The 16,001-nt window shown below is 39.5% G+C and overlaps 1 protein-coding gene across 30 annotated transcripts in view; it reads left to right on the top strand.

The window, feature by feature from the left end:
• SORBS2 (sorbin and SH3 domain containing 2) overlaps positions 1-16,001 on the top strand; it is a 511,092-nt gene that overhangs the window by 459,538 nt on the left and 35,553 nt on the right. For all 30 annotated transcript variants that reach the window (XM_043970499.1, XM_043970498.1, XM_043970500.1 and 27 more), the window contains 4 exons: positions 3,283-3,371; positions 6,645-6,691; positions 15,497-15,611; positions 15,717-15,845. In XM_043970499.1, the coding sequence (XP_043826434.1) occupies positions 3,283-3,371; positions 6,645-6,691; positions 15,497-15,611; positions 15,717-15,845 (380 nt within the window). The remainder of the gene's footprint in view (positions 1-3,282; positions 3,372-6,644; positions 6,692-15,496; positions 15,612-15,716; positions 15,846-16,001) is intronic.

Here is a 16,001-nt window from a genome sequence, read left to right as displayed (position 1 = left end):
AGCATAGATGAATCCTCTGGTCCCAAGTTAGCAGTGTGTGTTATGTATGTATGTGTGTATGTATGTATATGTATATGCATGTGTGTCCACACACAGGCATTTATACATATTTGGGAAGCTAGGTGGCTCACTGGATAGAGTGCATGGCCTGAAGTTAGGAAGACCTGATTTCAAACCCAGTCTCAGACATTTACTAGCCATGTGACCTTGGGCAAGTCACTTAGACCTGTTTGCCTTAGTTCCTTATCTGTCAAATCAACTGAAGAAGGAAATGGCAAACCACTCCAGTATCTTTGCCAAGAAACCCCAAGTGGGGTCATGAAGAGTTAGACATAACTAAACAACAATATACACATATATATGTATATATACTTGTATACATGTATACAGTATGTGTGTATGCATATGCATGTGTATAAAACTGTTACAAAAATTTGGTGATAATTCAACTTTGCATATGGAAGGGTGCTATTCAATCCATTTCAGTGCAGGACACCATGTTGGGTGCTGGAGATAGAAAGATGCATACCATCATAGCCCTTGCATCCCTTGCATCCAGGGAGCCTACCGTCAAATCGGGTGGGAAAGGAAGAAGAAATAGCAGGTATACAAGGAAGTATGATTTCAAAGTAGAATGCATTCAGGGAAAAAGGAGATGCCTTTATTGAAAGCGCTCTAGGAAAGTTTCCATTGTTTCAGGGAAGATAGAGACATTGAGTGTCCTTCTATCCAGCAGGTCAGGGAGCGTTTTCCACCTCTCCCAGCACTCATGGTCGTCATATCATTGTGTGGTGACCCTGACACTCATTTCTTCCTCTAGTATATGCTCAATTCCCCAAACCAAGGCCATAGAATAAACTGAGGCAGAATTAAGAGACAGAACCTTTTCTCTGTAACCCTCACTCTCTGATTATGCTGGAGATAGTCTATTCTACAAAGAAAGTCTATGATCCCTTTGTTCTCCCGTCCTGTCCAATTTTACATGACTATGGACTTTTGTCCATGGGGTTTTCTTAGCAAAGATGCTGGAGTGGTTTCCCATTTCCTTCTCCAGATGAGGAAGCAAATAGGGATTAAGTGATTTACCCAAGGTCACACAGCTAGCAAGCACCTGAGGCTAGATTAGAACTCAGATCTTCCTGACTCCAGGCAGACCTGGTCCTTTCTACACTTTACCACTTAGCTGCCCCATGATCCCTTTGAGGTGATTGTAACTATTCCCTTGCAACAAGTCTCCTCTGAGCATGGTTTGATACCAAGTCACCTGCTAGCTTCTGTTTTATTTAGACATATAAAGAGTTTAGACAAATTCATTCTCCTCTATGTCCACCATCTTGCAGAGCTAGGCCCAAAAGAGAAAAGAGAAACAATTGAGTACCTTCTCAGTTTGGTGGCCCCATTGGTGGTACCAAGACCCGTTCAAAACCTCTAAGCATTCCCCATTGCTTCCACATTGATAATAGAAATCAAGAACAGTTTGGGTTGTTTTTGCCTCAGCACATGACTGCAAGCCAGGCCCATACTTGTAATTTTAATTGAGTTCAATTAAATTAATATTTAAACTCAATCAACGGGTTCATGGTAGGTGCTAGATCAGAGGCTATTGCAAAAAAAAAAAAAGTGTATCATAGACCCTAATGGAAGGGTGGCAAAACTTTATGGAATACTCAGAATAATGGTTTTAATATAAAATAAAATGTATAAGATTAGAAAAGTAACCAATTACATCAAAACAGTTATTAAAATATTTAAGTTCGGGGCAGCTAGGTGGCGCAGTGGATAGAGCACCAGCCCTGGATTCAGGAGTACCTGAGTTCAAATCCGGCCTCAGAAACGACACTTACTAGCTGTGTGACCCTGGGCAAGTCAGTTAACCCTCATTGTCCCGCAAAAAAAAAAAAAAAAATTAAAAAAAAATATTTAAGTTCATAGCTCCCAGGTTAAGAACTCCTTTAGGGAATGAGGTAATGTGAGTATGTATGTATACATACACATATACATATATACATACTTATATATCGCTTATATAGACACACATATGTATCTGTATCTCTTATGTCTGTGTATATACATACCATCACACATGTATAGGGGTATATGCAATCAAAGGGAATGTAATATATAACACATGTATTATATGTGTGTAATATTTGATCTATAAATGTGCATGTGGAAATTACTCCAACTGTTTGCTCTGTATCATAGAATCTGAATAACATTCTTCTAGGGCCTTTCTTCTATTTCTTCAAAATTAGATTGGGTGGTGACTTTCCTTTTAGTGTTTCCTGTTAGAATAGCTGAATTTGCTAATAGGATAAAAAAAAGTCTTTTAACTGATGTCTGTGATTTCTTCGGGGGAAAAGTCAGCAACAGAGTTCTAGAACATTTAGCTAATTTTTCCTCCGTGCTAGAAAGTTTTACATAATTTCCCTTGTTTTCACAGGCAATTCTTAAAACTGCAGAACTAACTCATGCTAAGAACTACTATATCCTCACAGTTGTCATCTGTAAATCAGCATGCCCCCTTGGTGTCGAGGTGAATGGAGCAAAGGCAAACGGTGGCAGCTTACGTGCTGTTCTAATTGTTGAGTCCAGTCAAGCCCTTGGGGGGTTTTTTGTTGGTTTTTTAGACAAAAATAGACTTTTTAACAAGAAATTACATCAGCCAGGCACAATATATAACAGGGTGTTGCATCATTTGAAAATACCATTTTAAAAGGCTTGATCATAATCTCTCCTTTTCAATTCTTTCTTTTATCATCTATTTCTTCCCTTGACCAAAATGTTAAATGATTAAATTCTAGCAAAATGTTTCTAAGGTCCTTTGTTTTGAGTATAACCTCCAAGCTTTCCTCTAGTAAGTCCCCAGTAGGCTCTCTAATGTTTATCTTTGGGTAGGAAACATTGGAATATAAGATTCTACTGCCATTAATTCAGTGTTTTCCCATATATCAGTTCATATATTTTCTCAAGTCATTATTCAGAAACATGAGAATCACTTTTTAGTTACACCATCGTCATTCAACATTTTTCCACTTAATTCTTGTGGTCTTTGATATTTTTACCTGTTTTCAAGCACGGCGTTCTTGTGAATTGCATGTCACAAGTTTGTAACTCACCTCTGAGTTTTGTACTTTTGTTTTCAATCATGTTGCACGTCCAGTTATGAGTTTCTTATCTTTTAGAAAACAATCAGCCATCTTGAGAAATGGTTAAGCGTGTCTACTGTTTTTTAAACTGAGTTGATAATCATCATGTACTTACCATTGTTCTTTTCAATAGACCAAGAGTCTGCTAGAAGTTATTCATCAGCTTTCACTGACTTGGGTCGAAGTGCTCCCAGGGAAAGAAGAGGAACCCCAGAAAGAGAGGTAGTTAAATAGTAGGTTCAATGAGACAGCAGGTATGAAAGTGCTCCAGAAGTTTAAAGTGTATATATAAGCTATGTAAGTATCTTAATGTAGTTTAAATGAGGTCTCAGGATTCTAAGGTACAATACACAGAGGTGGGTAGTGAACCACAAGAATAGGATGAGCGGAGAGAAAGAAAAACAAGCTGGGTTTATGAAGGGGAAATAATAAAAATAAAAATACCAATAAGAAGGGACAAATGGGATGGAAACCGGTCAGGTCCTGGCAGAACCAGCAAAGTCCAACTAGTTTCTTAACTGGCTTGAACAGAATCAAATACTGGGGTTGGGGGGGGGGATTGAATAGGGATCCAAGACCTAGGGTATAGGTCAAGATTGAAGTACTGGTTCTGATCATTGGGGAGGGGAGGGGGTGGAAGAGAATGTTATATAGGAAATTGGCAGCTAGTTGATATTCAAGCTCCCTACCAATTGGCTGTTACCCCAGACTTTATTTTATCCAGGTGATTAAGGGGCTCTGAACCTTCCCAGGGATCCTTCATTGATTGGGGTACACAGGTTATGAGGGTTCTTAGAATAAGAGAGACAGAAAGAGCAAAACCTTGGTTCAAGTCCTGCTCTAACATATTCCCATTGTAGGACTTTGGGAAAATTAATTTCTCAGTACTCTAGGCCACTCTATAATGTTATATAAATTGAAGAGAAGGTTCCAACCTACATTGAGTGAGTTTCCTCATTTAGAAGTTGACTGTACCAATGAAATAATAGGCCCTATTCCTATATAAATTATTAGTATTTGTGGCTGTTGTATTTATATTTAAGGTGAGCTATCCATTAAATCACTCACCAAATAAGAATATATCTAAAAATCAGGCAGGAGAAACGATCCCTAGAAACTTTTCTTCATTTCCCTATTAAGAAGAACAAGATGTCAGCCTGGGAAGCAGGCTACAGCTTCAGGTGTTAGCCTGAGACAATAGGGACTTTGAGTTCTGATACTAACCACTGAGAGAAGTCACCAAGCCATGAATTGTCCATTCATGTTTGCCTGTGGTGGCCAGAAAGCACCTCCTTAGAAGCACTTCCTGCATTGTCAGTGAGGTGTTCTAGATCATGGTGAAATATCACTGATAGGTCACTTGGGGGCAGGTGGCTGAACCCCAGGAAGGTTCTGAAGTTTGGAAGTTTGTGGTGGGAATGGAGAATTTGAGTGGACCCTCACAACCAAGAGCCAGCCTTAGAAAGTCCTTTCAGAGTCAGGACTGGCTCTCATTCAGTGTAACTCTGTGGGGGGGGGGGAGAATGAGGCTTCTATCTCTATCAATGTCCAGTTTGGTCTGGGTCCCTCTCCCACCAAAGCCGATGAGGATCACTAGGCTATGGACTACCCAGAAGGCAGAACAGTAGATAGAGCACCAGTCCCATAATCAGGAAGGTCTGAGTTCAACTCTTGCCTCAGATACTTCTTAGCTGTGTGGCTCTGAGCAAGTCACTTAACTTCTGTTTGCCTCAGTTTCCTCATCTGTAAAATGGAGATGATAATAGCACCTACCTCCTAGGGTTATTGTGAGGATCAAATATGATAATATTTGTAAAATGCTTAGCACAAAGGAGGTGCTATATAAATATTATCAGCATTATCATCACCATCATAAAACTTCTCAACATTCTCTCCACTTCAGAAGGATGACACCTCCAGGCAACCTCTAGAGGGCAGAGTGAGCCCCAAGGAGACTCAAGTTTTGAGCACCTGCCTCACCCTAAAATCCGGGTTCTTCCCCAAAGGCACCCAATGTTCCCCTAAGTAACTGCCTCCAGCTATTAGACTAACTAATCGTTAATTTCGTAATCAATCTCAATTTTTTTTTTTGTTATTTTTGTTTTGTTTTGTTTTTTTAGTGAGGCAATTGGGGTTAAGTGACTTGCCCAGGGTCACACAGCTAGTAAGTGTTAAGTGTCTGAAGCCGGATTCAGGTACTCCTGAATCCAGGGCTGGTGCTCTATCCACTGCGCCACCTAGCTGCCCCTCAATTTAAAAAAAAAAAAAGATAATTAATGCTTTCAGGGTTCAGATCCTAACCTTTTAAGGTTTCATTTATACCCTGATTCACTTCGGAAGAAACATAGAGCTGGACCCCCCAATAAAAAGCGTTCTTTAGAAGTATTAAAACTACTCTACTGGGGCAGCTAGGTGTCGCAGTGGGTAGAGCACCGGCCCTAGATTCAGGAGGACCTGAGTTCAGGTCTGGGCTCAGACACTTAACACTAGCTGTGTGACTCTGGGCAGGTCACTTGACCCCAATTGCCTCACCAAAAAAAAAAACCAAAAAACACTACTCGACCCTTTATGACCTTTCTTTGGGAATATCAGTGGAGCAGATAAATGGATTGTTTTTCCCCACGTAGGCTTTTGCTAGATTAATACTTAGTGCTATATCCTATAAAATAAACATACAGCCTCCAATTTTTTCTCTCAACTACCTTGAAATGTAACTGAGTAGAAAACTAGGCAGATTTTCAGCCATACAAATTAGTATCTAATTCTCTACTGAATGCCTCACTGTGGTTTCCTGGGGTCCTTGGGATCTTCCAACACTTTGCCACCCAAGAATAAGTTCTGGTGCTCCTACTAACCCAAAAAGCCTTCGACCATAGGCCCAGTCCCATGTCAAGATAATGGAATGTGAAAAAACTTAAACTCGTTTTATCAGTGATTTTAGTCAGTTTCCCCCAAAACTGGGGGAACAGATTAGGACCCACATTTAGAATTTTAAATTACACACCCAGATGATCCTTCTGTCACCAAGGACCAGCCTAGCTAAGTTGTGGTATAGTAGAAATGGTGCCGGATTTGGACTTGGAGTGCCTGTGTTCAAATTTTGTCTCTGCCACTTGTAACCCGTATTACCTTGGGCAAGTCGTTGAACTGCTCTGTACCTCAGTTTCCACATCTGGAAAATGAGTGTTAGACTCATTGTCAGATCTCTTCTAGGTGTATGTCCATGATATCATGCGTTCCTTGGTTTAGAAACCAGGAGGCAGCCAGCCACAAGATAGTGAATCTCCTTGGTTTCAGCAAGTGACGAAAGCTATCTGATAAAGCACCAAAGGGCTTTAATCTACATCTGTGGAGGGAGGGTCCATGGTGATGAAATCACAGACCTTTTGAAGAATTGGTCTCTCCTCTGTTTTCACCAATGTGAAATTGATTTTCTAGTTGAAAAAATGAATCTTTTCTTCCAGGTCGATGCTAATTTTTTGCCTTTCATTTCAGAGACTACCAGCCAGAGCTGTTTATGACTTTAAGGCCCAGACATCCAAGTAAGTAGTACAAATAATCACCGCATGATTATGATGAATTCTCAATGGCATAAAAAGGACATATTTTCATAGCAGGATCTGCATTCAACAAACCTGTCTCTGAAGTCCTTTCCAGTAAATGTTTTGTTAAGATTTTATTTGACAGTTGATCCTCTTTGGATTTGGGGGTCAGCAAAAAAACATCTGAATATAAAATACATCAAACAAATTGGAGTCTAGCTAATAGAAAAAGAAGAAAGGAATTCAGAGGGTCACAGTCTCAAAAATTCTCTGTCCCACGTGATCTGGCTCCATCTCCTGTGATTAAATTCTAAGACAAGATACGAGATCTGTATTTTTTAATTGACTTACCATTAATTAGGTCATTTGAACAGGTGTGCATGGAGTTCCTGCTATATGGAAAGCAAGGGACTGCCGAAACACCTGCAGACACAAACCAAAGGCCAGTGTAGCCTGTGGGCCTGCTGCAAAGATAATACAGGTTGTTGAGTCATTTCAGTCATGTCCTATGCTCTGGTACCCCATTTGAGGTTTTCTCAGCAAAGATACTGGAGTGGTTGGCCATTTCCTTCTCCACCTCATTTTACAGATGAGGCAACTGAGGCAAACAGGGATAAGTGACTTGCCCAGGGTCACACAGCTAGAAAGTGTCTGAGGCTAGATTTGAGCTCAGGTCCTGACTCCACAGCTGGTGCACTATCTACTCTGCCACCTAGCTGCCCCTGGGCAGAGGCTGGTCATGTTTTGTTATTTTCTTGGGTGTGCCCTGAAATCTTGCCAGGAGGCATCAGGAAAGTACAGGCTTTTTCTTTCCCTTACCACCTTCTCTAGAGGAGCCTTGCTCCTTAAAGGGGCCCCTATAGTCTTTTCTTAGTAGCTTCTTAGCATCACTTATTTTCCTGGACTTAATTGCCAATCGCATATAGTCTTGGAGAGGGAAGTTGATATTGAAGCTTTTATTTGATACAGGCAGAGGGTCCAAGGCTCTAACCCTCCCCCTTTTGGGGCTGTGAGAAGTTAGAGGAACACTGGGCAGCCAACTCCACACCCCTCTCCTGAATGAACCCCTCCTAGCAAGGGGGCCAATTCCCCTTTGCCCTTGTTTCTTTGAATTGTGTTCACTCCCTTGGCTTCCAGAAGGTCACAGCTCATACGGTTTCCCCTCTTCCTGGGCACCCACAGAAGATCTGTGGCCTCAGTCGTGCCTTTCTCCCAATCAGTCAATCTTTTCCCTTCTCCTGCTCAGTCTGTAGTTGGGTGGAGGAAAGGCAATTGAGTGGCTGGTTAGGAGAATCAGTAACCACTTCTTCCTTCACCTCCTGGCTCCTTTGGTGGCCAGGCTACATGGTGATTTATTTGGGGGAGATGACTACATCTTCTCTAGGGTTCCTTCCAACTCTTAAATCCTATGAATTCCTCAAGCAGGGTTATACCTAATCCTTCCCAGGAAGAAAATAATTGATTGTCTTTTAGAAGTCTCCAGGGGAATGAGAAGATCTCAAAGCCACCCAGAAAACCCATTACCATATTTAACATTTCTCACTGGGATGGAATTCTTCCTTTTATTTTAAATCCTCCCTTGCAATTTCATACTGTCTAAAGTAGAGATGGAACAGATGGTCACTATTCCCTATATGTTTATATAGCTGAGACTAAAATACTGTGTCCTCTCAGTTTTCTCTTCTCCAAAACAAATAGCACCAGTTCGCCCTTCAGCCCCTGCTCATCCACATCATAGGAAAAGAAATCAAAATATTAAACAAGGGGATCTAAGAATGAGTCTGCTGGAATGTGTTTAACAAATTGAATTAGGAATAAAGTTCTATTCCCAAGCTGCAGAATGGTAGGGTGGATAGAGAGCTAGCCTGAGATTCAAGACCTGAGTTCAAATTCTGTTGTTCACACATACTGTCTTGTGTAACCATGGACAAGTCATTTAAACTTTCAATGCTCTAGGAGATTTCCCAAAGCACCAGTTGCTGGACAGGTACTGACCCCCATCTGTAAAAGGGAATGTCCTTACCAGGAGTTCCCTACACCAAAGAAATCACAGATCTTTTGTGTGTATGCATGTGTATGTAATCAATTCTTAAACCTGGAATCTAGCTCTTTTTATAGAGCAGGATTAATAAGACTTACTCCCAAAGGGATTTTTAGGTGTTGTCTAGCCAATTAATTTCGTTTTTGTTTTGGGGTGTTTTTTTTTTCAGTGAGGCAATTGGGGTTAAGTGACTTACCCAGGGTCACACAGCTAGTAAGTGTTAAGTGTCTGAGGCCGGATTTGAACTCAGGTACTCTTGACTCCAGGGCCGGTGCTCTATCCATTGTGCCACCTAGCTGCCCCTAGCCAATTAATTTCAATTCAGTAAACATCTACTCTATGCATGAAAGATCCTGTGCCACCCACTGGGGGAGAAGGAAGGAAAGAAGGAAGGGAGGCAGGAAGGCAAGGAGGGAGGAAGAAAGAGAAAGAAGTCAGTTCTCAAGGAGCTTATGTGACTAAGAATATATGTGGGATTCAGTTTATATACAGATAAGGAAATACACAAGATAATTTGAGAGAAGGAAATATAAAAGAAAATGGGGAAAGGAAAATGGAGATAAGACCTGAGTTGAAGCTTAAGAGTCTATCTTTCTCATTTTCCTAATAAGAATGCAAACTTGGAGGAGATGATGATACTCAGTAAGATCAGGATTTGAACCCGGTTCTCTGACACCAAATCCAGTTTTCTTTCCACTCTTTGATTTAGCCTAGTTTAAAAAGATGTATGTGTGTGTGTATTTTTGTATATGTACATGTATGTATATCCATATATATGTGTATATATATACATATACATAAGTAAAACATCAGTTTTATTAAGCTGTGCTTGGGACATTTTCATCAAGTTATTTTGTGGGGTTTTGGGGGGGGAGCGGTTTGCCAAAAACATGATAAAGAGATATTTTATTACATTATAGTCAGTTAACAAGCATTTATTAAGTGCTTACTATATAGGCCAGGTTTTGTGTTTAGCACTGTAAATTAAAAGGAAGGCAAAGACATTTATTAACATTTTAATAGGCAAAACTCAAACCCATTTTGGTAATTTGCATTTCAATTACTTTAGAGATTCTATGGTCTGGCATTATCTGCTTCAGCCATATCCAGAAATTGGCTTGTAAAATTTTATTTTTAATTATATTTGAATTTGAATTATGTTAAAATCTATAGCTTGACCATTAAACAATAAACCCATTAGAGAGTCATCCAGAATGTGTCATTTGAACCAGTTATATTGGGATGATAAATATGTTGTTAAAACTACCCTAATTATTCCTCAATAACCATTTGGTTTTATAAAAGCAATCATTGTTCTACTACAAAAAATTAATTAACCCATGATTGCCACAAAATTGGCCATTTGTAACAGAAATTTCTATTAAATTAAATCTTTCTATTAAATTAAGTTAAATGACCCTCACCTTTATTTTATGGGTCTTAAAAAATCCATCCATGCTAAGACACATCATACTGAGATTAAGGTTACATCCTGTCGATTCTCAATGGTATCTGAAATGGCAACCCTACATTTAATAACCATATCATTTTTGTGTTCATCCCCTTTATTTAATGACAAACATAGGAAAGAATTGTCATATGACTACATTATTAAATTTGAAGAATCACAAATCATCAGTCTGTATGAGAGGGTTTTTAACCTGTTTTGTGTCATGGACCCATCTGGTGAAGCCTATGGGTCCTTTCTCATAAGAATACTTTTGAATATAAAATAAAATGCAGAGAATCACAAAGTAATTTCAGTTTCAGTTTCAATACAATTAACTTTTTTTAAGTTCAGGAACAACAGGTTAATAACCCCCAGTCTCAACAAAGCATTAGGGCTGATATCACAGTCCCATGGAAGATTCGTGCCATTGGATCAAAAGTGTAACCAAAGTCTTAAGAGAAGTGACCTTTGTTTTGACAAAGTTCAGAAGGTAGAACTTGACAGCCAAGTAGTCAACAGTGAGAAAGCCTAGGCAGACTCTCAAAAGGGCCAGAGACAAAGGGAAGGAAGGCACCTTGTAAAAGACATACAGCCTAAGCTGGACTAGAGACAATAGAATTTGAGTGAGAGTGAGGATAAAATCACAGGGTCAAGAAAACATAAGAACGCACTTGAGACTTACTAACTAACTGTGTGACCATGGAAAAGTCACTTAACCCTCATTGCCCCACAAAAAAAAACAAACCGAGAGAGAGAGAGAAAGAGAGACAGAGAGACAGAGAGAGACAGAGAGAGACAGAGAGAGACAGAGAGAGAAAAGAAAGAAAGAGAGAGAAAAAGAGAGAGGCAGGCAGGAAAGAAAGAAGGATGCGAGCATTTATTTATTGCTTGTCATGTGTGCTAAGTGCTTTACATTTATTACCTCATTTTTTCTTCACAATAATCCTGAGAAGTGTGAGATTTAAAATTGGATATTAGATCATAAATCTCCCCTACTTAACCTTTCCCTTAATTTATCTCCCAAACTAGTAAATGAAAGCAGGTTTTGGTTTTCTAGATAGACCTTTTTATTTATAGTTATGATAGTCACAAGGTGATGTTGGTTAGAAGGATAGGAAAGTAGAAACACAATACAAATCGTCTTAAGTCTAAGCTTAGTCTATATTCCTTATAACAACTCACCAAACCGACAAGGCCACCAACCGACAAGGCCACCTTTTGACAGAGCGAGAGCGTCCCTGCCGCGCCGTCAGGAGTCCCGCCAAGCAGGCAAAAAAGGCTACTTCCGTTCTCTCCACCCCGGAAGTAAACTGAAAGACGCCAGTTTTTCAGAAGTTAATGCTATTAGTATCCCTATTTTATAGCTAAGGAAACTGAAGGAAACAAAATTTAAGTGACTTGCCCAGTCACAAAGCTAGTAACTGTCCAAGGTTACATTTGAACTCAGATCTTCCTGACTCCAGGACCACTGAAAGCTTTATCTTCTCCTAAATGCAAAGTGTTTCTAATAGAAATGAAGGTAAACACCCTCTCCCTCTCCCCCTCCCTCCCTCCCTCTCTCTCTCTCTGTATCTTCTGCAACAAAAAAGACAAATGAATTTTAACAGATTTTTTTTTTCTTCACCTTATCCAAGGAATTTTAACAAATGAAGAAATATTCTCTGAGGGAAATCTTTCTAAGTTAGGATGACTTCCAAACAGAGAAGGATGGATTGTTATTTACGAAGGATTTCTCATAAGGTCAACTAAAGCAGCTTAAGAGAACACCTGATTAATTTTGTAAAAAAAAAAAAAAATCTTCCTTTGGCTTGGCTACTTCTTTTGCCTTCCAGAAAAGCTCTTTCCTACCATTAACTCCCACACTTGTTGAAGGCCTAGTCTAATCAAGCTGCTTCTTTGTCCCCTCTCTGTAACTGAACATTCCAAGGTCAGATGGACCTCCTACCTTCCAGCACCACCAATTATTCTTGTTTTGTCTTTCTTGACCTCTCTGCTCTGCTATATTCAATACCATTGCCTACCTTCTTGAAACTCACCCTGCCATTGGTCTCATTAGCCTAGCATCGTCTGTGTTATTATTCTCCCTCTCTGCTTTTCCCATCTGTCTCCTCCTTTCTATTCCCATTACCATTGTCCCAGCTGGAGGATTCTTTCTCTTGTTGAGGCATTTTTTTTTTTTGTAGAGCAATGAGGATTAAGTGACTTGCCCAGGGTCACACAGCTAGTAAGTGTCAAGTGTCTGGGGCTGGATTTGAACTCAGGTCCTCCTGAATCCAGGGCCAGTGCTTTATCTACTGTGCCACCTATCTGCCCCCTTGTGAGGCAATTTTTTAAAAAGTTCTTATCTTGCCTTACTACCTATAGTTGCACAATATATGGGTGCTTAATAAATGTTTACTGATTGATTGACTATTACAATGAAAAAACATTTATTTTAAGGTCTTAATATGTGCCCAACACCATGTAAAACAGTAGGAAATGGAAATATTTAAATTAATATATAGGACATAGGAACATATATAGGACAATGGTGGTCAGGTAGAGTTTTGCTTTGGGAAATCACAAATGTTGTAAGGGAAACTATAGAGCCATCCATTAACTCCCACTTCTAGATGAAATAGTAGCAGTGTGGATGGATGGATGGATGGATGGATGCATGGATGGATCCATGGATGGATGGATAGATAGACAGACAGACAGACAGACAGACAGATAGATAGATTTGAGAATAATTTTCAGAGAAAAGGGTAGAAGAGAGAGGAGCAAGTCACTGCAGGGCAGAAAGTGTTTGGGATAAATCTGAAGACCATGTTCCCAGGGAGTGCAGAGTTGAGTGGCTGAAGGATTCACATACCCAGGCATGGCCTCTGGGGTTCTGGATTAGAGAATGGGGCAACAAGAACAGCAGGAGTGACAGGTTGGTAAAACCATTCCTATACGATACTATAGAAAAAGTCCTCCCAAAAGACAGTTCATCACACTTCTGCTCAGAAGCCTTCAGTGGTTCACTGTAGACTGCCTGCAGAGCTATATGCAGACTCCTCAACCACCCCTCCACACAATGGCACTAGGGAGTGCTTAAATATTGAAGTTGCTTCGGTCATCTGCTGTATCCCGGGCTGTCAGCAGTCTTCCTGATTTTTGTCTCGCCCCTGGGTTCTGATGACTCTGGAAGAGAGAGCGAGGCTGATGACTTTGTGCCTCACTTAAATTCAGTTCACCCCATGATTCAGGATGAATGACAACAACGAATACTATGGCCCTGCCAATCTCTCCGTCCCTCTCTTCCTCTCAATAGCTCGTGTTCCTTTGAAGCTGGACCACTTCCCACTCTACCACCTTCACTGCCTTCTATACATTTCCTCTTCCTCCCTATCCAGCTCATTCCCTTAAGGAATTTAAAAGTTACCCCTTTCCTGAAACATTCTCTAATCCCTGATCTCTTTGTAATGTGATGTAATCTTTCCCACTTCTGCATCCCCACTGCACTTCTAGCATTCTCCTTTGACAGCTAGGTGGTGCAATGGATTCAGCACTGAGTTTCAAGCCAATTCAAATCCAACCTCACAGACTTATTAGTTGTGTGATTCTAGGTAAGTCTTCTAAACTCTGCCTGACTCAGTTTCCTAAACTGTAAGATAGGGATAATAATAACATCTCCCTCCCAGGTTATTGTGAGCATCAAACAAGGCAATATTTGTAAAGCACTTAGCACAGTGGTTTGGCATGTAGTAGTGCTCAATAAATGCTTGTTCCCTTTTCCTCCCCCCCACCATGGTACATACTGTATTGCACCTTATACTATAGTAATATATAATGTGGAAAAGGGATTTGAATGGCTCTATCAAAGGGAAGAATTTGTGAGGTAGGGGAGAAGGTTGGAAAAAGCAGATGTAAGCTTGACCGGAGGAGAAGCCTCCTAATGATTGGGACCATTCCAAGAAGAGTGGGCTGCCTTGGGTAATGTGTTCTCCCTCACCAGAGATCTTCTAGCAAAGGCAGGCCTTGCTGAATACATCATCAAGGCCAACCATGTATAGGTTGGACTCCATGGCCTCTGAGAGCTGATACAACTGATTCACTCTGTAAGCCCCTAGAGGACCTAGCATAGTATCTTGCAAATGGCAATGGAAAGAGTATTGGATTTAGTCAAGAGCTGACCTTGAACAAGTCATTAAACATCTGGGGAATCCATCTGTACATTGGAAAAAAAATATAATATTTCCACTACTTGTTTTGCAGGGTGGTTGTAAGAAAAGTATTTTGTAAACCTTAAAGCACAATGTAGGGGCAGCTAGGTGGGATAGTAATAGAGCACCGGCCCTGGATTCAGGAGGACCTGAGTTCAGATCCGGCCTCAGACACTTAACACTTACTAGCTGTGTGACCCTGGGCAAGTCACTTAACCCCAATTGCCTAACCAAAAAAAAAAAAAAAGCACAATGTAAACTCAAGCCATTATTATTAGCAGTAGACAAGTATTGGTTAAATTGAGTATTGGAAAACTGAAAGCTAAGAAACAGTTTTTGTGAAACATTTAGGTTTTGAAAGAGAGAACATAAAGAAAACATACAATTTTTAGCACCCTCTTGCATTTAAAATGTATATTTCTTAGTCAGCTGTTGAAATAAATAAAATTCAAGGTTTCATCACATAATTCTTGTTGCACAAAATGGTTTGCAAACCTTAAAGCAATATATAAATGTTACTTATAATTATCAACTAAATAATATTTAGATTAGTGAATGTTTACTTGGAAATTTTTATTCTGAAATTAACTAGTGCTTATTTATTAGGTACTATTAACAAATTAGACCAGCATGTGTATATTAAAATGTAATAAAATAAAAATGCACATATACATATATGTTTACATGTGCATGCATGTAAAAATACACTGTGTATACATGTATATGTATGTATTTCGATCTCACTGAGCTCCTTCAGAGCAGCAAGGACTGTCTTTTGCCTTTCTTTATATTCCCAGAATTTAGAAAAGAGCCTGATACGTGGTGGGTGTTAGTTGATTGACTAAATCAACACATGAGACATTTGGTATTTTACATGTTTACATATATGGCATGTGTATATGGATATATGTATGTGTGTTTGATAGCTAAACTCAGTGATATATTTGAAATTATGTCTAAAATGATTATAAGTCTCATAAATTGTTAGGAGGGAAATATTTAACTACCTGAACTTGCCAGTGTATTAACATTAGACAAGTTATATAAAGGTCTGGAGAACCTTTGGTATGGATATAATCAATTATAAAGCCAAAGACTTAATCATTTTAAAATATCTGTTTCAGGGAATTGTCGTTTAAGAAAGGGGACACTGTCTATATCCTCAGGAAAATTGACCAAAATTGGTATGAGGGAGAGCACCATGGACGAGTGGGGATATTTCCAATCTCTTATGTAGAGGTTTGTCAGTTCTCTTTTTCTCTTGGATTAATGTGCAAGGAGGGAGATATCCATTTGGTGCAGAAATGACACATATTCATGGACAAGTAACTGTTCTCATTTTAGAAACTCAGCCCTCCAGAAAAAGCTCAACCTGCAAGACCACCACCCCCAGCTCAGCTTGGAGAAATTGGAGAAGCTATAGCCAAATACAATTTTAATGCAGACACAAATGTGGAGTTATCTCTGAGAAAGGTATTAAAAACGTTCCCCTCTTTAATGAATTCAATATGGCTAAGTATTATTTAAAATATAATCCAAGTTAAATGTTTTCTATCAATGCTATATATTTAAATACACAAATCAGTTTAACCCATTTAAATATTCACCAATTCATTAATAATCTTAAGA

Source organism: Dromiciops gliroides, chromosome 6 (genome assembly GCF_019393635.1).
Source record: "Dromiciops gliroides isolate mDroGli1 chromosome 6, mDroGli1.pri, whole genome shotgun sequence".
NCBI lineage: Eukaryota > Metazoa > Chordata > Mammalia > Microbiotheria > Microbiotheriidae > Dromiciops > Dromiciops gliroides.
This window is presented reverse-complemented; position numbering and strand designations above follow the sequence as displayed.